A 22168-nucleotide genomic window follows, 5' to 3' on the forward strand; every position below is an offset into this window, starting at 1 on the left:
TGCTGGAACTTGTAGTTTCTCCATACTACATATCTGGTCTTGTCCTTTGATTGCCTCAAAGTTTTCAGAATATATCCACCTTTAAAGACCTTTTTCGCCACAGCGGAATTCACAAATAAGAGATAGGATACTCCTTCTGACAGGAGAGAAGACCTGCTACACAGGGTTTTTTGCCAGACGGCTTTTTCCCTGAAGTTTTGGGACTGGCTCCTGGGGGATCACCGGACTTGGTTCCCATCCGGTCAGGGTGGCCTCCGAGGAGCCACGTCCTTATTTACGTCAAAAGAAGACCAAGGAGAAGACGGAATCGAAAAGGTATCGAAGAAGACAGGATTGGTCGACTTCTACGGGATCCACTGGAGATTCAGGTGAGGAGGAGTTGGGCACAAAGAAAGGGGAAGTTGTTAGTCTTGACACCTACAACCAAATTTCCAGCTCTCAGACTTGTATCCAAAAAGTCGTATTAATTTGCAGCAGTTGGAGAGCTGTTTTTTCTACACTGACAGAGCCAAAAATGCAAAGGATGGAGAGCGTCTGTAGAGTTGGGGAAGTTGTCCCAATTTTGAAGATTGACTATCATGACATTACAGTGGCAGCATTAAGCTGGCACAAAGACAACAGTATGGAATTACTTTTCTTTCCTTTAGTCTCTTTCCTCTTTGTTAAGGTCTGATGAGGGTTGTGGAGCAGAAGCGTTGCAAAAAGCAGTTCAAACCCTTACAGACTGCACTGGCAAGTGTCCCACTACCACAAACGATTAATCCTTTGGAATGGCGTTATATTTGTGGTCCATAGGTTCGAAGGTGTAGGTAATTTAATGTGACATTTGCCAAATCATCAGGGATTGCAAAAGAGCAAGAATCCATGACATGTTTCTCATCTCTTGATGGAGCCAAACGAGGGAGGAGAGCACAAGAAAGAGGTCTTTCTGGTGGCAAAATGTTGAAAGATTTCATAGCCTATCCAACAGCCATGTCATAAGGCCTGGTTGGATGCCAAGAGTTTGAAAACATCTGATCATTATCTGAATTTGGACCAGTGTCAGATGTAGATATCTTTTCAAAGATATTCGATTCCGTTGGGGGTCTGTGGAAGAGGAACGAGTTAGCAGTTCAGTGACTGGTACACATGCTTTGGCAACACGCTCACCAGAGTAGATGCAAGAGAAGGGAGACCCAATGTGGAGATGACACCTGTCGATTCTCAAGAACAGGATGGCCCCAAACTCAATCTCTCAAATGATCCAGAAGCTGATCTAACATGATGCCTTGTAAAACCTTTTGTGTCGCCCTCTCAACACATTTCTCAGGATGTACTGCCAGCACATTAGACTGTCCATAATGTGAATGGGACATGCTCCATTGCCTACCAGTTCAGGTACTTCCAAAGGCACATTAGGTATTGTGTGACTTTGTGTAAAAAACACTTAAATAGGCCCTGTTTGCCTTAGAAACTGAATATTCATAAAGAGCAGATGCTGCCAAGGTAGGTAGCGGTGGGGAGGAGCAAGGGAAGTGGAAGGAAAGGCCTGAAGAAAGGCAGGTCCTCCAGAGACGACAATATTACGTCTGGTGTGGAATCCCACAATGATTGAGTTGATGTGCCCAGTACAAGCACACTAAATGGCTGACCAGGTAATACAGAAACATACTGTAACTGTTCAAAGTTTGTTTGCTTCCAGTGGTACAAGGTGAGTATCACCTTTCCATACAGAAAATGATTCAGTCGAACCATCGTCTAGATTCTGTCGACTCTATACATCAGTTGGTGCCAGGCAAGAATTTCTTGTTTTTCCTGGAACTCATTGGAAGAACGTTTTGAGCCTCTTTCTTTCTTTTTATCTTCTCTGCTTTTTGTGATGCTTGGGAGGACTGCGAGCAGAAGAAATCTCTAGTGCCAATGTCAATACTGAAGATTTAGAAGACGGTTTAACATTCATGTGCCATCTGTTGCCAAATCAGAAGGTTTTTTTGTTTTAAATTTCGAGTAAGATGTGCTGGACCCTTTTTGGTCATTAGCTTTAGCAACCTCAGTGCCACACTCTTAGGCCAACGTAGGGCTGAGATGCGCATAGACACTGAAAGGATACCACTTTCTATCACTGACTTTGGTAAGCTTTTAAAACATGCCAGTGGTTGGGGGCCAGTGAGCTTGTTGTGTCATTTGGTTTTTAAAAGCCCTCCCACCTTTGCTGTAGACATAGTATTGGTCAATATTTGCTGCTGGTGTAGAGGAATTGGTGGGTTCAAACAGAATGCTTAATCCCACCAGGAGTTGGTTCTTAAATTTCTGGTGGAGCGGCATGCAAATATTTGCAGAGATTACATTTATACAAGGTTGCCGGGGATTACTTCATATATGACTGAATGCCATCCCCAATATACAACCACTTTGCATCATATTAAATAGAGTTTCACACGAGACACCAAACCAATTGAACAAAGGACACATGGGATGTGGGTTGGTTTCAGCTCGCTAACCTTTATTCTTAACTGTTTAAACCTATTTTCCAGGGAGTGGACAAATCAATCCAAGCCCTTACTGCCAAAGCAAATTCTGACTATGAACGTGGAAATGAAAACCCTTTAATCCGTCCGTTGGCCATTTGCTGAGATGTCAAAACAGGGGTCTCTGCCGGCCAGGGCACAGAGACATTCGTACGGCACCAGTTGAGAGACAGCCTCGGTTCTACAGCTGGGACTAGAATTTGATTCATAGATTTCCAATGAAGCCTGTTCTGCCATCATCTGTAGCAGCTGGCCAATGACACACCATTCAACCACCTCACCCAAAATTGGGAGCATTGTACTACAGGGGTAGTTAGATAAGGTCTTGTTAGATAAATTGCAAGTGTGCACTTCAGGTTTTTATTTAGCAAATGGGATACCTGGCCAACTTTGTTTGCTTGATGGAAGAGCCCTTGCCCCTCAGATAGTTTCTGCAACTTCATTCAGATAGAGCAGCAACCTCGGACATTGGGCCTCATTACAACTGTTGCAGTAAGGCAACAACGCCACCGGTAGTGCTACCGGCGCCGTTGTGTCCATGCCACAACATTACGAGATTGCTCGCGGGGGCCACTCTGCACGCCTGTTCAGACCAGGCGTGCAGAGCGGCACCCGCGAGCAATCCAGGATGGTAGCAACGGTACCGTTATGAATGGTACCGCTGCTACCATCCTCCCCATTCCCATTGGGGGCTCAAATGGGAATGGGGACGTACTGGCTTCGGGTCCCGCGAAAGGGAATTACCGGGCCCTCCAAGGTCAGAATGGCCCTGTAAATCCCCTTTTGCGGGACCTGGACCCGAGTTTGGGGGTAGCCATGCCCTTATTAAGGGCATGGCTACCCCCAAACTCGTAATGAGGCCCAATTGTCTTTTATTTGATCTGCTGCAATGCTATCAAGGGCGTAGGAGACTGGTCACATTTTTGCCACTTACTTTTAGCCATCTCTTTTTTTGTTGCACTAATTATCCCTCAGTCCCATATCACTTGATATGGCAGGCAGATATACACTCTTGCCGGCCAGCCAGTGCACCGGAAATTCTAGTACAGCAAGGGGAATGCAGCAGAACCAACATTAATGGCCTCCCCTGTTGCTGCCAGTCACCGAAGTTGCTTGTTCCATCCAGGAAGGGTTAGTAACAGGCACAATGTCATTGACCAAATACTGGGTAGCCTCTGCCTCTTCAGGGACCGTTACATCGATTGGACTTGGACCCCTCTCCAAATCTCGGCAGTGTTCCAGTGGGTTCAGGTTTATATTAAAACTCCCCAGTGTTTGAGCCATCAAATCCTCAACCTTTGGGGGCTCCAATTCACTTTGATCATTCATTACAGTTTTCTTGAGTGACACCTCAACACTCACAGGCAACAGCAAATTCCGGTCCGCAGCCACAAGTTACAACCAGACATGGGGGAACATTTCTAGGGACCCCAACAGGGCTATTAAGATGAGTGTTAGTGGAGATGGAAGCATAGCTAGTTGCAGGCGACTCCTTAGTCAGCAGCACTTTGGGGGCCGGGATTGTTTCAGCTCCGACAATACCACCTACTGGCCCCTCATAATGTTTGTTAGCTAAAAAAAAAGTACCCGAAAATTCAGGGCTAGTTTTGGCCAGTGTATCAGTGATTAGGGCCTCAGAGATTAGGGCGGGTCGGATAACTGCAAAACTGGTTCCGCCCCACCAACCCACCCGCCCCACAGCCGTGACATCACAATTTATCATTGGAATTTAGGGATGGGTCTACAATCTTTTCCACAGTCTCATGTGCTGCTCTAAATTACTGGCCTCCACATTATTGCATGTGGTGGTGGGCATACGCAGATTCTCTCTTGTCTTGCTACCCTGGGTCTTGGTCGCATCAGTTTTATGGCTTATGCTCAGAAACTGATTAATTTCTTGGATTTGTGGAGTTCTGTGGTGGTTTCTTCTTAAAAGGGTTGCCAGAACCTGGGTGTAACAGGGCCATCTGCTGTCACCTGACTGTTTCTGTGTCATCCCCCATATTGATATTATTGCAGAAAGGCAAAATTCCATCAGACCTGGCAAAGATGGTACAATATTGCAGTTTTGCAGTCCCTCACCTGGGGTCTCCCGTTGGCCTCTGCTATTTGAGGAAAAGAGACCTCTGCGTCCTACGACCGCCGAGTTCGTCAAACTCCTGTGCCCATGCCCCGCGGGCTTCAACCTGCGGGGGGGAGGCCGGGACTCTTGTGGAAAAGGGGGCATGACCCCAACAGCAGCTTCCCTCGGGCGTTAGCTGGATCACACTGAATGGCGCTGAACTCCTGCGCCCTTACCCCTGTGGGGGAGGCCGGGCCTCTTGCAAAAAAGGGGGTGTGGCCCCATCCGCAGATTCCCCCGGACATTAGCTGGATCACAGAGAATGGCGCCGAGCTTCTGCGCCCTTACCCCTGTGGGCTTCACCCTGCGGGGAGAGGCCGTAGCTCTTGTGGAAAAGGCAGCGTGGCCCCAACATCAGCTTCCCCCGAACGTTAGCTGGATCACAGAGAATGGTGTCGAAGTCCCGCGCCCTTAACCCCTGTGACCTTCTGCCAAGCGGCATCTCATGGTGTGACAGAAAATGACTAGTGACCTATGGCTAACATCCTACTTACGGGGTGCAATCCAAACCAACCGAGGTGGATTCTAGTTAATAAGGAGAAAAAAGTATAGGGTAATATGTCTAGGTCAACACTAGTTATGCTATGTTATTGAGTGTTTCATAGCACTTTCGTCCATATTTACCGTTTTTTGGAGCTTCAGGATCTGCAAGAGGTGGGTTAAGCTACTAGCGTAGGAGCAGAGGGACTAGGGCACAGCTGCAATTTTGATGCATGTAGATCAGAACAGGTTGTGCTCTCTCTGGTGTGAAATATTTAGCAATTTTTTTAGTTGTCTGTAGCAATGGCTAATGTGCACTCCTCATTGCTATACAAATTGCTTGTGGTGTTTGTCAGAGTGATGTTTAAGAAGTGTGGAGAGTTGTGTTGGTGTATCTGTGGTGGGTTAGTGATGTGTTTGGGGAAATTTTGTGTAGACATGTGTGTGTGTGTGTGTGTGTGTGTGTTCTATGTTCCATTGGGTAGCCTGTGTTGTTTTTCGGTGATGGAGTTGTGTTTCAATATGTGTTGTCAGTTACAGTGGGAGGTAGATTGATTTTGAAGTGATTATTGTTACAACACCCTGCCCTACAGGCCAACCAATAACAGCTGTGTGCAACGTTTTCACTTTGGAAACATCACAGTTAGTCACATTTATTTGGTTCTATCCATGCAAAACATGTTTCTCCTGCTTTTGTGCCATATTCTGGCATATTAGCTCATGTTAGGCTATGCACCAATTCAGGGCCCACAGTTTCTAGTCAGTTGCTCAGGATCTCCTTTCTGACTGCCAACTGACACCTCAAGGAGACTCCAATTGTAACACCACTAAGTCTTACATGGGATTATGGTAAAAAGCAGCTGGACATGCACCAATAACTTGCAACTGAAAAAAGACAATCAAGCACCACATCACAACTATGGCATCACCAGGCTGGCAGGTACCCTTAAAAAGGTACAACTTGTGCTTACAATTCTATCATGTTTTGGATAATGTCACTGGCCCAGTGCTCTTTAAATTGCACCATTTGCTGCTAATTTGGCAGTAGCTCCCACAAACACTTTGCTGGTAGAACGGAAAGGAGGCCACATACAAGTACGTTTGACAAGCCCACACAAAGTATCTGGAAGTCGTCTCCCCCACCATTTGACGCGTCAGCGCCACAACTGAATACTTGAGATATATGGAACCTCCTTCTTAAATAATCCTGGGTGAAAGTGGATCATAATCTGGTGTATTCTGGGGTCATTAAATGTGTAAACCTGTAGGCTTAGTGGTCACATTTTGTCCTAGAAGTCAGTCTAGCAAACTAAGTGCATAATTTAGACCGAGTCACACACTAAAGTCCCTATTGTCGCAATGAAGAGAGCAGAATTGAAATCTTTTCTCACTGGTTTTGTTGGGTAAAAATGGCTCAGGAAATGTAAGATTCTGTGAAATTGTGGACGTCTGAGTACACGAAAAATCATCTACATAGGAGACCAGTGATTTATTGATGCTTCCACCCGAACGCTGCATTGCAATCCATCGTTTTAATTAATATTAAACATTTACCACCATCACAACAAAATACAACTATTTCGGTGAAAATAAATGTTTTGAAATATGATTTAAGTAATTGCATTTAAAGTTGTGCCATCAGTACTTAATTCTCAAAACCATCTATCAACTATGGTATTAATTCTGACGTCTGTGCTTGTAGCTGCATGAAGTACCAAGCAAGTCTCTCCTACTTTCTCTTAGGGGAATAATGCAGAAACGCCCCCTCTGCCCTCTCCACTTTTCTCTTGCATCGCCGATTGTCTCATTGGAACACAGTGGCAGTGGTTTGTCCCCATGCCCTTAGATTCAGTGTGGACACGGCTGCACACCACTGACAGCACCACAGACTGGAATCCTGATGATTCTGTTTAGAACCGATCCGTCATGGCTGTGTGATTTTCCCCGGGAGATCCTGTCCCCCCTCCCAGACATGCCACAGCCGATTCTCTAATTGCTGCAGAGTGGCAGTGGTCTGTCCCAATGCCTGTGGATTCATTGTGGACATTATTATTATTATTATTATTATTATTATTATGGTATTTATGGAGTGCAGACCTAGCTTTGAGAAGCAACAAAGTGCTTTCAAATCATACTGGGAACAATGTGGTGAGGGGCACAGAGAGACCAGGGTGAGGAGTGCTAGCAACAGGGGAGCGTGAAGGTGGGCAATTTGTCAACAAGCAACCACTGGAGAAAACAGTGGGGATCAGTTAACCCAGTCTCCGGTAGGGTGGGGAGTTGAGGGGAGTGGACCTTGATGTGAGGTAGGAGCCATTCCTTGAAGTGGAGGGTATTGAGCTTCGTCCTGAACTGTAGAAGCCAGGGGGCGAGTCCGATGTTAATGGGGAGGAGATTCCACAGTCTTGGGGAGTAGACAGAGAAGGCCTGTCTTCTGGTTCTTTCCTTCCTTAAACACTTGTGTACGAGTGTGATACAAATAAAATATGAATATCAATATCAATTCCTGCACCGGCAGAGTTGAAGTCTTCACATGTCTTTACTCCTGGTGGATTGCAGGCCCCCAGAGATGCTGAGTTTCTCAGTGAGGTAGCTTGAGGACTTCAGGGTAACAGCCTTGTAGATGATGCAGCCGGACGGAAGATGAACTGGACTTGCAGAGTCATTTGAAGAGTCGGGCTGCAGCATGTAGGAAGGCCTTCCAAAAAGGCATTGCACCATCCAGGTGGGAGAGGTCCAAGGCTTGGAAAACAGTTGAGAAGTTGTTTTTTTGGGATGGAGGGCTTAATTTTCCGCAGGCGAGAAAGTTGTTACCAAGCGGTTTGTGTCTTCCTTGCTATGTGCTGTTTGAAGGAGAGGTGTCTGTTGATGTCGGACCCAAGGGACTGGGCACAGGTGGCCAGGTGGAGGGTGAAGTCCTCGAGGACATACATGCACGCCACTGATGGAGCCATGGACTGGAATCATGGTGATTCTGCTGAAAGCGGAACTGTGCTGGGTGCACAGTTTTTTCTGTGGGAGATCCTGTCCTCCTCCTATCCCCGAGAAAGAATGTTTCCGCAGCCTTTTTTGATCTCATAGATGGTTTTCCTGGACTTGGGTGGTGGCACAGGATCTTTGCAGGAGCAGGCGAAATATAAAGGAGACAGAAAATGAGGGTTACCTGCAGGAACGCGGAACTCTGGGGAGGAGCCTCGCAAAGGGGTCCTTTCCATGGAGATATGCACGTTTTCAGAGATTCACTGATCTCCTAATGTGGTAGGTTGGCTACGGGATGGGAGAGAGTGGTGCATGGTATGTCTGTCCTGTGTGAGGAGCGTAACAGTGGCTGGACGTATGTGCAAGCACTAAGCAGTGTGAGTGGAGCATTATGGCCGAAAAAAACATCAACTGATATGATGCTGACAACTACTGCCACTTAACAGTGCCACCTCAACTGCCCATCTGTGCCCCTGAGATGTTCTCCACTCCCCACTACTTCCCAACACATCAGTGAAAACCTTACAGAAGAAATTCATAAAAATACAAACTCCTCCAAGTGGCCATATCTTTCTCTAGTGCAGAACATTCTAGTAATCAACCACTTGCTCTCATCTAAAGCCTTTGCTGTTCATATCCACGGTGCAGGCTGTTTCTCCAGCCCAAGAAAGATAGCAATTGACTGCCTCGTTAAGGGTATTAGGAACGCTGGAGTGAATTATGGGCAGGGTACCTGATTCTCTGCCCTTGTGTAAGAGACCACACTAAACAGGAGACCTTTGTGTGTAATTATTAATTGGGAGGGCGGGTAGCATACTACAGAGTTCAGAGCAATCCCACAGCAGCTCTTTTACACACAATGGTTTGCAGGTAAACATGAACCAAATGAGTGTTGCAAAACGGGTGGGACCGGAAATGAGGACTTGACAGATAAGCGGGGGAACTTTGAAGGCTATTTAGATATTTAGAGGGGTGAGTGGATTGTAATAGGGTGTGGGAAGCAGGGGTGGCTCATGTGGAGGGGAAGATTTGCTGGGCAGTGCAGGGGACCCTTTCAGTGGAGGAGTTGGTACTTAAGGGTCACCCTGAAGGGGAGGGTGTTGGTGGTGTGTTTGATATTTGGGAGAAGAAGCTCCAGTAATCAGGTGCCAAGAGGAAGAATGAGTGAAAGCAGGAACACACACAGGGTGGGTGGGGCACATCACAGATTGAAGAGAACTCTGAAGCATAGGAGGTGATAAAGAGTAGTAAGAATGGGGGAGGGTCGCTAGTCCCTGCTGGGATGTAAAGACGAGCAGTATGAATTTCACATTGCAGCAGAGCCAGACTGTGTGGAACCGGCAGGAAGAGGTGGAGAAAAGCACGTAAAATTGTATATAGTGCAAGTTGCAAAGTTGGGAGGAAGGTCCAGGAGGGGGCTGGAGCAATAGTTGAGGTGAATAAGCACAAGGATAGAGTTGAGAATTTTTGTTGAGTGGTACCTGAGAAGGGGGTACATGTTGCAGATGTTCATTGGTTTGAGTCTGGTGGCGGTAGCAGAGGGGATGAACTGGTAGACCTTTAGATTGCTGTTGAACAGAGCCCCAAGGTTGGGAGTCTTAGGGGGAAAAAGGGGAAGTCCGGAGGTAAGTCTATAGGTGAGGGTAGGAGCTCAATAAACTACACAGATGAAGACACAACACGTGGAAATTCATATCTTGTAATGAGCTATGGCTGTTTCAGGATGGCCGTGTTAGTCTCAAGGGATACTGTTTGGTCAAAAAAATGAAAGGCTGCCTGCAACACTAAGAGGAAAGTCACAATTCCACGATGGAATTAAAAATGTAAATATCTCAGAAGGGCTTGGGCAGATGTATTCTGACACTGTGTACGCACAAGTGTGTTTCTGTCTCTGTGTCACGTGTGTGTGTGTGTGTCCATGCTGTCTATATGTATATTTGTGTATCTTGTTGCCTGTATAACTCTCTGTCAATGCAGCCTTGTTCAGCCTCCTGTATCAGGATGAGTGTTAGACTGGCTGTCCAGTCTCCTTTGTACAGTAGATGTCTTGTGCCTCCCTCGCATATGAACAGCACATGCAGAGAGAACTAATTTCATGTAATTCACATTTCTCATGTTTCTCTTTTATTCTCTCCCCCTCCATAAACCCTCCTCCTCACACTTTCTTTTTTATTCCCTCTTTTTACCATTCTCCGACTGTGTGCAGGACAACCTGGGAGGGCGATTTGATGCCACTCAGGCCTTCGTAGGTGAGATCGCCCAGTTCAACATGTGGGACCGCGTGCTGTCACCCGCTGAAATCCAGGGCCTTGCCAACTGCACCAACCATCTGTCAGGCAATGTGATCCAGTGGGAAGATAAGACTGTGGAGGTTTTCGGCGGCGTTGCCAAGGGAGTCCTGGAGAGCTGCGAGGAGCGGCTCAAGCCCTGAGCGACCGGGAGTGGCGTAGCATTCCACCCCTATCACGCCTTGGCCCTCCTCTCGCCAATCAATATTCCCATGGGGAGTAATGGCAGTCGCCTTTATGCGCCAGGCCTTCGTTGTTGTTGTGTCACGTGGGTTGCACGGGAGGGGTTGGGGTTCTTCTTTCAACTTCTTTTTCCTCTGTAAAGTTTCTGATTTAAGGGCTCAGCCATGCACTCACATTCCCGGCCAGCACCAGTAACAAACTTTGTCTATTTATCTTTGCGACAAGACCTAAAGAAATGTTTCAACCCTAGGCCTGCCCCATCTGCCACCGAGACAGGAACCCGCCAACGACCTCATTGAACTTTTCCCAAGTAGTAAACTGCAACATCATTAAGGCGGAGCATCTTACTATGTGAAATTCCATTTGAAGGTCAGTGGCCATCTTTAAATGCACCCACTACTTGACTTGCGTTGGCTAAGGGGAGTGGTAATTTGTTCCGCTTCCTTTGCCTCTTTTGGGTTTAGGGTTTAAGCGCAAAGTTCACTCCTAACATTTCTGACACTGCTGCCTTCTCCTCCCAGTCATACCAAATCATATTTTTTTCTCCAAAACATTCTGATCACCGTCCTGGCCCCACTCCACAATCCTTTGTCTTGTCACAGTGGTCAACTCGCTACTGGAGTGATCTCTCATTTCAGAAGCCCCATCACCATCCATCAAGAATTGATGACGTGGGTATGATACTGAAGAAGTTGTTTCAAAGTGTTTCCTTTGGGGAGCTAGTCACGAATTTTGGCGTTTATTCATAGATGATGTGGATTGGGGTGTGCTTTTTCAGAAATCAATGAATCTCTGCCTTGCCTGAATGTCGAAGGGATGCCATCTTAATTGCTTTGCTTTATTCTACACTTCCTCTTCAGAGCACACTGCCCTAAATGTATCACACCCTCCTACATTGTCCCTTTTACTAGGAACATGAATAACTCACAGATCACCCTCATTAGGGCGTGTTGCCATCCGCCTAAAAAGCCAAGTGCTTCAATACACCCCAGGGCTATCAACCCCCTGTCAGAACTTCACCACCGAACGAAACAATTCTCATCTCCATTGATTTCAATGGAATCCCTTATGAAAACATCTATGGTTACTTTCTTTGGCGTGTCAACAGGTTACGAGGTCTGAATATCCTGATATTTCCAGCCGCTGGATGAGTAAGAGACAGGACAGAGTTGGCCATCCACATTCCTACTTGCCTTTTTGAAACACCAGCCTGTTAACGTTTCCATATTTAGAAAAGCCAGCTCTATTTATAGAATATATTTCTTTCCTATGTTTTTGGAACTTCTGTTACAGCGGAGTAAATGAAGGAGTCCTGTTATCTGAGCATGTGAACTGGCCTAACCCGAGGGATAGCTCTGGAGTACAAGTTTGTAGCATTAGTGTATAGTTCTACTTTTTGTTCCTGCATGATCAAAGTAACCTGCTGGTAGCTATAATGCATGATACCTGAGGCTGTAAGATCTGCTCGATATGAGATCATCATGCTGATATTTCCTCGATCTGTGCAACCGGATATATAGCTTTTCTGCCTGACCCTTTGAGATCTCTATAACTTGGGGGATAACTGTTGCCTAAGGCATGAGGCTTTGGCACCTGTGTAAACCAAGGGACAACTTTGCTGCTTGAAGGCTGAGCCTGTAATATTAGTCTAATTTGATGGATAGCTCTGACGTCCAAGAGTGAAGGTTGTGCGCTCTGTGCAACAGGAGAAATAGCTCTGCTGTCCGAGGCCTAACCCGTTTGAGATCTGTGTCAGCAGAGGGAGATTTCTGAAGGCTGAGGTTTGGAGATTTGTGCAACCTGGGAGATTGCTGTGTCATCTGAGCTACTCAATATATGTGTAACCTTTATTAGCTGTGTAACGTGAATGATAATCTGATGCATGAACCTGTACTCTGACAAATAGCTATGCTCACCGTGGCCCAACCAAGTGCATACAATCAGTGTCACCTAAGACATAGCTTTGTTATCTGAAGTATAACCCTATAAACTAGCCCAAATAATCTGAGAGAGAATTCTGCTGACTGACCGTGCACAATCGCTTTAACCTACCAGATAGTGTACATCACTCTTAACAAAATGGTGGGACCCCAGTTTTCTGACTGGAGTTAACCCGGACATTCAATTAGAGTAATGACACAAAATACATTGATGAAACTAAAAAAACAAAAGTACTAAAGAACACTGAAAACTCTGTTTGGTTGTCAGGTTATTTCTTTTTTTTTTTTATTGAATATAGTTGAAATTACATCAACTTTTTCAATTTATAAGAAATAGAAAAATCCATAAACATCAAATCCAAGTAGAAAAAAGATTCATAAAAGTTTACAAAATGCTAAAATATCATCATACAATTTATCGGAAAGAGATAGGCAAAAGACTCTTAACTTCATTCCATATTCAAGGCTTTTAAAAAATTGATGGTTGCAATTCTTATGCTCATACATTCAGTGGCTGCCAAGGCGATCCATCTATTTCTAGGATCAATTTGTGCAAAATACGCAAAGTGGTTAACAAAGTGCAATTTTCTTAAAGTGGATAGTGCAGGACAGTTCAATAATTAGTGTTGTAGAGTTTCGACAATCGTTATATTTTTGCAAAACCTACACCAGTTGAGGTCAGAGGGGATTTGCTTTCTTCTTGTTTTAACCTCACGGCTGGGCCAGATGTTGAACCGCAAACGAAGAATGGCCGTTCTTATAGCAGCAGATGGTGCCAAGCGTAAATAAGCAGCAGTGTCTTTATAACGCTTGGGTCCAAAGATTGTAGAGTCAAAGTCTTTGTAGGTTAAACACTGAGTTCTAGTGTCAATCCAGTCCATCCTATATACCTTCTTCTTTGCTTGCTCCAGATGAAATACAAGAAGCTCAAGTGATATGTCAGCGTTCACCATGATTGATAACATTTTTGTAGACCAATGTCTCGGAAATTTTTCTACGGAGCTAAGCAAATAGCTAGGGATGGAAGATAGTGTGGAATTATCACATGAGGATAACAAACATTTGCGAAATAGGGCACATAGACGGCACTTGTATAAGGCAGTTAAAGAGGTTAATCCCAATTCATAGTGTATCAGCACACCAGGAATACACTGTGGAAGATGTAAAGTTGGACGCCAAAACTTAGCTTCTAATAAATTGAGAAAACCTGGGGGAACAATTAACGTTTCTAAACCATAAAGGATGGATGCTACAACATTCTGGTTCCAATATGTGATGGCAGCTTTGATAGAGAATTTGCAATATTTGGAAACAATTACTCGTGTTTGACAAATTGCTGCGACTAGCATTTGTTTAATTTTGTTCAGGTGCAAGTCTAACGTTGGACAACCATCGAAAATTAGGCCCAAGTAAACATAATTTGGGACCATCTTTATGGGTATTCCCTCAATTTGCCATTCTATCAAGTGTTTACGTAAACCTTTAGGAACATACGTGACAATTTGCGTTTTCCCAGTGTTTACTACTAGTTCATTTTCTTTAAAATAGGAGCATAGTGCTGACAAAAGATTAAGTAAACCACTGGGAGTTTTAGACACTAAAACAAGATCATCCGCATACCACAAGGCACGCATTTTTACACCGTTCAGTTTAGGAGCATCAGTTGTTATTTTGCTAAAGATCCAGCGTACATCATTAATAAAAAAATTGAACAGGGCGGATGCTAAAATGCACCCCTGTTTCAACCCTCTAAATGTTGGAACTGGGGATGAAAGAAGACCCTCAGAATTTAGTATGTCAGGTTATTTATAAACTCTGGTCCTTTTGTTCTTAGTAATTTCCTTTGCATTATCAAATTAAGCGCAACCTATGTTTATGTTTTCTCTTTTCCCCCCAGATTATTCTGAGACCATATTGTGCATCTCAACCACTAGAGAGAGGCATGCTCTAAACCACGGGTCTGCAACTTTTGGCTCTCTTGCTGTTTTAAACTACTACTTCCATCAGCTGTAGTCCACATAGTCAATGGCGAGAGATCATCGGAGTTCAAATACAAAACATCTGGAGGGTCACAGGTCGAAGTCCCTAGCTCTAAACCATATCACTACATACACATTTAAGACATGGACAGTGTGTGAGTCTCTAGCTCCTGGAACTTATATCAGAAGAGAATCCCCTCCATTGGCCTTTCTGTGTGTGCGCAGAAAATCTGTGTCGGGTCGGGAACTCTCAAACAAGTGGGCCAAAAATGATGTCTTAACATAGTTAGCTTACAGTTTGTTGTTTTGGCATTTTCTCAGCTACATTTCATAATTAAGATAATGGCGACTTTTCTTTTGCCAAAACCAATGAATGGGTTACATTGCAAGGGATTAGTGGTCCCAGTATGTGGAGCAATTACATAATGAATATTTTCTCTAGTTTTATGTTAGACTAGAATAGGAAAAGCCCCATGAGTTATGTGACTCTCAGTATGCCACAGGTGCATGCAATGGGAGACATTTTCACTAGAGAAGGTAAGCTGTGATGTATTATAAACGTACGTCTTTGATTAAACTTTACAAATCAGGTTTGCATGTCTCTATTTTGAATTGGCGGAAATCATTGCTCCCGAAGATGGGTCATTCACGAAATTCTTGAGCTAATTAAATCATTTCTCGGCTGCAATTTGCAAATGAAGTGTTCATAGCGTGAAGGTTGGCACTAGCCTACCTGGAAGGGACAAGATGAAGAGATGAACAGCAACACAGATGCACACTCTAACATACCCCCAGTTAATCAATGAACACCTTAACAACTGCTATAATGTATTCCCAATTTTTTTTAAATGATCACTCAATTACCATCTTTTAATTTTGAGTGCATAAACACATTTGTGCCCCAAAACAACATTTCACAATGTTCTCAAAATACACTGATTTATTCTCCAATTACAATCTTTTTTTTATTGTAGAACAGAGACTAATTTTGACCAAGATCATCAGGTAATTATTGTTTGGAATTAAACTAATTTTATCCTCAGACATTTGATTATCAATTTCTAAATATTCACTCATCTTGACCCAAATACCAGTTTTCCTTTTAAGCAAAAAAAACAATTTTGTCCTCAAACCTCAGCGTTTAATTTCACAAACCATACATTAATTCACTCTCCAAAGGCCAGCATTTTATTTTTTATTAAATAAACAAGTTTGTCCCTAAATCAAAGATTTCCATTTTCATTAATTACCGATTTACTAGTGCCCAACATTGGCACATACAACTTCAAATACCTGTGCAAAACATCATATAACCTTGTTCAAACATCGTACGTCCAGGAACAGTCTCATATGCCAAATGCACATGCCCGGGATCTGGCTTTTATATCATTCTACTACCGTCAAATGCCCGGGTCAGCCTCATATGTCCACGTTAATTCATATATGCCCATGTAGGACCACTAAATGGCTGGTTCTGACTCTCATGTTCAGGTTCATCTACATTTGCCAATCTACCTCCAACAAATGTGAGATTGAACCTCATATGTCGGCAGTCAGTCTTTTGAATCCATGTACCACAAGCAAATGCCTGGTTCAGTCTCACATGTCTAGGTTTAACTTTAAATGCCAATTAATGACCAGAAAATGCCATGATCAACCTCATGTCCGGGCCCAGCCACATGTGCCCATCTGCCATGATCAAATGGCAGGTTTCGCCACGCAAGTCCAGGTCCAGTCATGTACCACCAGCAAATGGCAGGATCAGCTTGCCTCCTCTGGGTTCAACCATAAATGGCCATGTATCACCTTCTCAAGTCCAGTTATAGGCATATGTGCCCTGCTCACCTGTCAGACCTGGACAAACCAGCATCCCCCTTTCCCTTTTGGTTCTTAGACTAGGAAAACCGTTGCCTGTCATACTCTTATGATCAAACACTGAGGAACAGAATGCCCACTGGAATAGGATTCCTCTGTGGGAAAAGTCAAAGGTGAAAAATTCACTTGGAGCATAGGTAGAGTCTGGGGAGAGTTTCAAGGACAAGTTCAAGAAATGCTTTCAACACACCTCCATCCTGCTGCTTAGTGCTCTACATTGGTCATATACCAAGAAGAGGCCTGATGCAACATACAAGGAGGGTCTGAGGGATTTCACCAGATGGGCCATAACAGAATGGTGTTAGAATGCTCAAGTGGTGAACAATGTTGCAAAGCAAAAAAAAACATGGCCTCCTATTAGCACAACTATGCACACACCATCTACCAGGCACTAATTTCCTGTGAAGCCACAAATGCAAACCAACACCACCGATGACAAAATACCATTGGAACCCCACACCATCATGATGGTCCTGATCCCCTGAGGAACAATATTCTATTAACAATGCTTTAAGTGCCATTCTAGAAAGTCCTGGTGTCCCAACAGCGTCCCAACCTGCGGGCACAATATTGATCCAGATACCAAACTCTATAATGCAGAACCTTACAGCATGGGCTGCCACACAGGTGCAACACACAGGCATGACCCCACTGTTAAATGCCAGATTCGGCCTCACATGTTCCGATGTAACTATATGTGTCCATTTACCTCAACCAAATGCAAGGTCTGGCACCATATGTCCAAATTCAACTATGTTTCAAAAGAAAATGACGGTTTCTGCCTCACATTTTCAGCCCTCACCCCAAGGTCACCACACCCCACTAGGATAGTGCACACTGCATGTGTGTGTAAGAGTGTGTGTCAGTTTAAATATTAGGTAGCTGAAATCAATGCTGTAGTGAATGTTGTGAAGTAGTGGTGTAGTACGAGTTAAGGTTTCATTTGTAATGTGATGGGCTTTGTTTCAGTTCTGGAAATATTTAAGTGTTTGCACCTTAACTTTGCATCCCCAGTCTGAGGGGACTATACCTTTTTGTGTTAGTAACCTCAACTCTTTATAAAAATTTTCTTTTTCACTGGGGCGTGTGTGTAAAAGAGAGAGAGAGCGCGAGAGATCTGAGCAAGGAGGAGGGAAGACAAGGGAGATAGGGTGGGAAAGACACTGCAGAGGCTGGAGAGAGGGTAGCAAGAGCAATACAACGGAATGACGGTTTGTATTACTCTGATGGATTCAATCATTTCACCCACTTCCAAGCCTCAAATGTTTTAAAGTTCTTTTAAGGCTTCACTTGGATTCTAATTTGCGCAATTGCTGCAATTCTGTTTTCGGTTTAGTGGCTTAATCTGTTTAGCATTTGTTATGCACCACGCATGCTTCAGCAGTGAACTGGTCACACTTGTTAAAAAAAAAATACTGTCAGCATTTGTTGGATGGCTCTTATAACCAATTCATTGACTACATTTGTTCCTATAAGGCCTGAATGCGGGGCAGTGGAAAATAAGGGGGTCACGAATTATTTGAACTTCCAGCATATTTCTGATAGTATCGCAGTACCTTTCAATCGAATAGTACTGAGTGGATGAAAGTTGCTTTGGCCTTAAATAAAAGCCTTTCTTACATGAGGATACCTGGGCGTGGAAGTATGCTGTCGATTGGTTTGTTGAATTGGAGATGGCGGGCAAAGCTATGGGCTTAAGGCTTTGCAGAATCAATGCAGCTTTTTCTCGACTTCTTTGTGTAGAGTTGGCCACTAGGATCATAACTTCATTTAGTCTTAGGGGTTCCAGTTCATCACCCACTCCTCTTATTAAGGGATCCTTTTGGTATGGGTTTAGTGTTCCTTTTACGCATCGTCTACTAGGTGATCTGTTGCACTAGACTGTCTTTTGATGTCAGAGAAGCTGGTTGAATTGATCGGGTGACCCATAAATTGTTACCAGAAGCGGTGCTCCGGGCAAACAATAGGGTTTCTTCAGCACCTAGGCCCTAGATTTTGCCTCAAAAGCACATAATCCCATCCGCCTTCTCTGGTACGATTTTCATTTAAATTTGCATTGATGTTGTTGCCATATTGTTTGAGGAGTAGATGATGCCCTTTGAAGCCCCCTTTGCTCATCCTGGTGCTTCAGCTATCTGTGGTCTCCAGTTTTGGAATACAAATAGGAAAATTAGAAGGGGATGAAAAGGGCATCGTCATGATTTTTTGCTGCCCGAGGCATAAACCGGTGAAATATGTGTAATTAGTTTGAGGAGCAACTAGTAATTCTGTTCCGTCGACCTTAGGTTGTGAGATTTGGTCATTATAAGGGTTAATCCTGGAATTAAAGGCAGGGCAACACCCTTTGGCGAACACATCACTCAGCATAGTTAGTGTGCCTAAGTAAGTTGTCAGCCACTAAACGCAACACACTGAAGTCCCCACGGCGCACAGTGACATCAATGACAAGTGGATAAGGTTATCTTTCAATGTATCCCTGCCCAAACGCAAAAACAATGACATTATCGCAAACTTCTGCCTTCACATCAGCTCTACTGAGTCAAACCTCTCAGCCAATCAGCTCGATGTCTGCTCCTTGTATGAGAGTGGTAAATAATGGTGGTCAGATGGGCGGGTGATTCCAATTCAACCTCTAATGCCTTTGTGAAGTTGCCAAATGCACCTACAAGGTGTTACCCAAGGTGCCATAGGAAAAATGATGAACCACCATAGAACATGCCTTGCATTTGCACTGATACACTGCCGCCTCCTGCCGACTCTGTATACCCTATATCATTTGAGACCCCAAAGAGGGGTGGCTTATGCTTGGAAGACTCCAGGGGTGAACAGGCCCCCCATGTAAGTAGGGAGAGTGGGAGATTCCCCATAGCAGAGGGATGACTCTGAAAAATCTGCAGGGCCAGAGCAGAGACAGTTACACTTCAGTCTCTCTTAACCTCCACACACGCCTAAAAAATATCCCCCAAAAACCCTCTTGAGCTGGTTGTGCATGATGAAGGCTCATGTTGGGTCTTATTCCTTCTGCAGTGCCTGCAACTCAGCCAATCAGATCGCATAGCCAAATTTCTACATAAAACTTTCCATTAAACCTTCATATGTCCCCCACATCCTCCTAAGGGCCTTACAGAGCCCACTGGCCTCTTCTGATTTCTCGCTCTCTAAATCTGGTGCCTTCCCCTACTGTACTTTAATGCTCACCTCTGCTTTTGATATGTGTTTTTCCGCTACCTGGTGTGCAGACTCCCCACCACTCTTTCACTGTGTAAGACCTGAGGGTCTCCGATCCTGGTACACCTAACGTGTATTTTTATGAGTAATTAGCTAAATGTGCAGAAGAAGGAGGCAGGGGGATACAGCTGGGAACAATTTCAATGTTGTAAAGGCTGGCCTCTATTATAGGAAGCTGGAAGAAATAGTGACCATAGCGGCAGCAGGAGGCAAGTGGTGGTCTTTTGTCTAGGAGGTACAGTGCATGAGAGTGAGGCAAGGCCTCTTAGCTGGAAGGCAGCATGCAAGGGAGTGAAGTTAAACCCAGTGTGGGTAAACGGGAAATGCACAAAGGTGTGAGGTGAGGCCTACATCTGAGAGCAAGAGTTCAGCAGAGTGAGGTGAGTGAGACCTTTCCACTGGGAAGCGGAGCAGAGTGCAGGCACCTTAGGTGAATACTCTCAACTTGAAGGTAGAGTGCAGGACAGTGAGAGGAGGATTCCCAGCAGGCGAGTACAGTGCATGGAAATCAAGAGGTGGGTACCCTTTTAGCTGGCATGGTGGAGGGCTGGGCAGTGAGGCGGGGTCCTCACAACCGACATGGTTGAGTTCTGTGAGGGAGGGTGAGTGTGGTCTTTCTGCTAAGAAGCAAAGTGCATAAGAGTGAGATGAGGCCTCCCAGCTGGTGAGTTGGTGCATGGAAGTGAGGTGGGGTCCTCTCAGCCAGTACGGTGGAGTGCAGGGAAGTGAGGCGGGGTCCTCACAGCCAGTACGGTGGAGTGCAGGGAAGTGTGGCGGGGTCCTCACAGCCTACAAGGTTGAGTTCTGTTGAGTCGGGTGAGTGTGGCTTTTTTGCTAAGAAGCAAAGTGCTTAAGAGTGAAGGTCGCCCAGCTGGCAAGTAGAGCACAAGGGAGTGAGGTGGGGGCTCCTCTCAGCTGTCAAGGTGAATTGATGGAGAGTGTGGTGCGGCATCATCCCTAGCAAGGTATAGTGCAGGTGAGCAAGTTGAAGCCTCTCAGCTGGAAGGTTGGGCCGTATTAAAAGGCGATTTAGGGCAAAGCCCTTTTGGCTGGGTGACAGGACTGGGATGGAAAACAATGTAGAGCACCCTTTCAAAGTGCAATGTTCTCACCTTCTATTTCCCCAGTAATCAGCACCATTTCAGTAACACCAGCTCCCTCAGTGCATCCGCGAATACACCTCTTTCGCTTTCTTTCCTTCTCTTCCCGCCACCTATTTCTCTGATTTTGTACATCTGTGAAATGTGTCCTTTTTTGTAAATTTCAGTGTTGAAAATAAAGATGATGTTGTGTCTGATTTTTGGAAAAAATATGCTTGAAGTGTTTTTCCAACGTTTCTACTGCTTAAGACTTTAATAAAGAACACATTTGGGAATGGATATGTGATGGGAGGGGTCAAAGTCTTGCTGCATGACCCTGCTTCAGCAGTTATTGGCCCAGGTCCCCCCTTCATACACTGGGAAAACTCAAAGGAACAAAAGCACGCCCCACACTACAAGGTCTTTGCAGAATATGTTATTGTATTCTTCTCAGTTTTGCTAACTTTTTATTGATTTAGTTCTTTTGCAGTAGCGATCAATTTCACAGATAGTAGTCCAATACTATTAATCCTGGCCTTTAAATGTAGTAACTTGGTAGTCAATGCATCAATGTAAAGTATTCAACATTTTTGTTTGCCCTGCTCTTTCAGAAGCGGTTGGGAACGACCTGGACTGAAAGCAGGCCCGGAAAGCATGTCTAAAGATCACTGTCACTTAATTTATTTTAGAATAGGGCTCTGCTTGATAAATACTCCTGCATGAGACTTCACCCCTACTAGTAGAATATCACCCTAGACCATACCTTATTCTTGTCTATTTTGCATACAGTGAGGACAGAAATTTCTTTGCTTACACCTTTTTGTGACCTTGAGGTGTTTGGTTGCCTGGGGAAAAGTTTCATTCTTTTTTCCAATTAATCCTTCAAAAATGTATTTGACTATCCACTGTCTCATTTCACGCATGCTATACATGTGGCCTTCTTCATGAGATGAATCGGTTCTAGCAGACATTACTCTGAGACTGACCCGCACCAAGCACATGTGATATGTCTCAGTGAATTTCATCCAACTTGTGCCTTTTTTGTGGGTTGGCGCCAAGGTCTCTGAGGGTGCGCCTTCAGTTCATGTCTAGGAAGGGCACCAGAGAAAACAGTCAACTCTGTGAAGGGTTACAAGTTGTCTTAACTAGATTGAGGGTTCAGTACCAGCCGCAGCACTGAAGCTTATCTGAAAGATGTAAAAATTCACTTTGGGCGCCTCAAACACCAGATTAAGGGACAACCCCCCAGGGTACCCCCACGTACACTAGAACCTCATGTAGGCAAAGCTCAAAATTACAGGTCCAGAGACTTTGTAGTACCAGATGACCTATTCAAACCTGATAACACCATGAAGGTCTGCAGTAAATTGTCCAGCTTTGGCCCCTTGTGAGGCATGGGACATTTTGGAGGCAATCAGGTCAAAGCCTCAGAAGCTGTGCCTCCTACACCAGCAAAACTGACAACCCAAGACATGAGGGAACCTCCTCCCTACCAGCACGGCCTAAGG

At 44.7% G+C, this 22168-nt stretch overlaps 1 protein-coding gene across 1 annotated transcript in view; it reads left to right on the top strand.

Annotated features, from left to right (window-relative positions):
* Positions 1–20878, top strand: part of NPTXR (neuronal pentraxin receptor) — a 165252-nt gene extending 144374 nt beyond the window's left edge. The window contains exon 6 of the mRNA XM_069652957.1: positions 10295–20878. Within this exon, the coding sequence (XP_069509058.1) occupies positions 10295–10519 (225 nt within the window). The 3' untranslated portion in view covers positions 10520–20878. The remainder of the gene's footprint in view (positions 1–10294) is intronic.
* Positions 20879–22168: the final 1290 nt, after the last annotated feature.

The sequence above is a fragment of the Ambystoma mexicanum genome, chromosome 3q (assembly GCF_040938575.1).
Source record: "Ambystoma mexicanum isolate Mex_15411 chromosome 3q, UKY_AmexF1_1, whole genome shotgun sequence".
In the NCBI taxonomy this organism is placed as follows: domain Eukaryota; kingdom Metazoa; phylum Chordata; class Amphibia; order Caudata; family Ambystomatidae; genus Ambystoma; species Ambystoma mexicanum.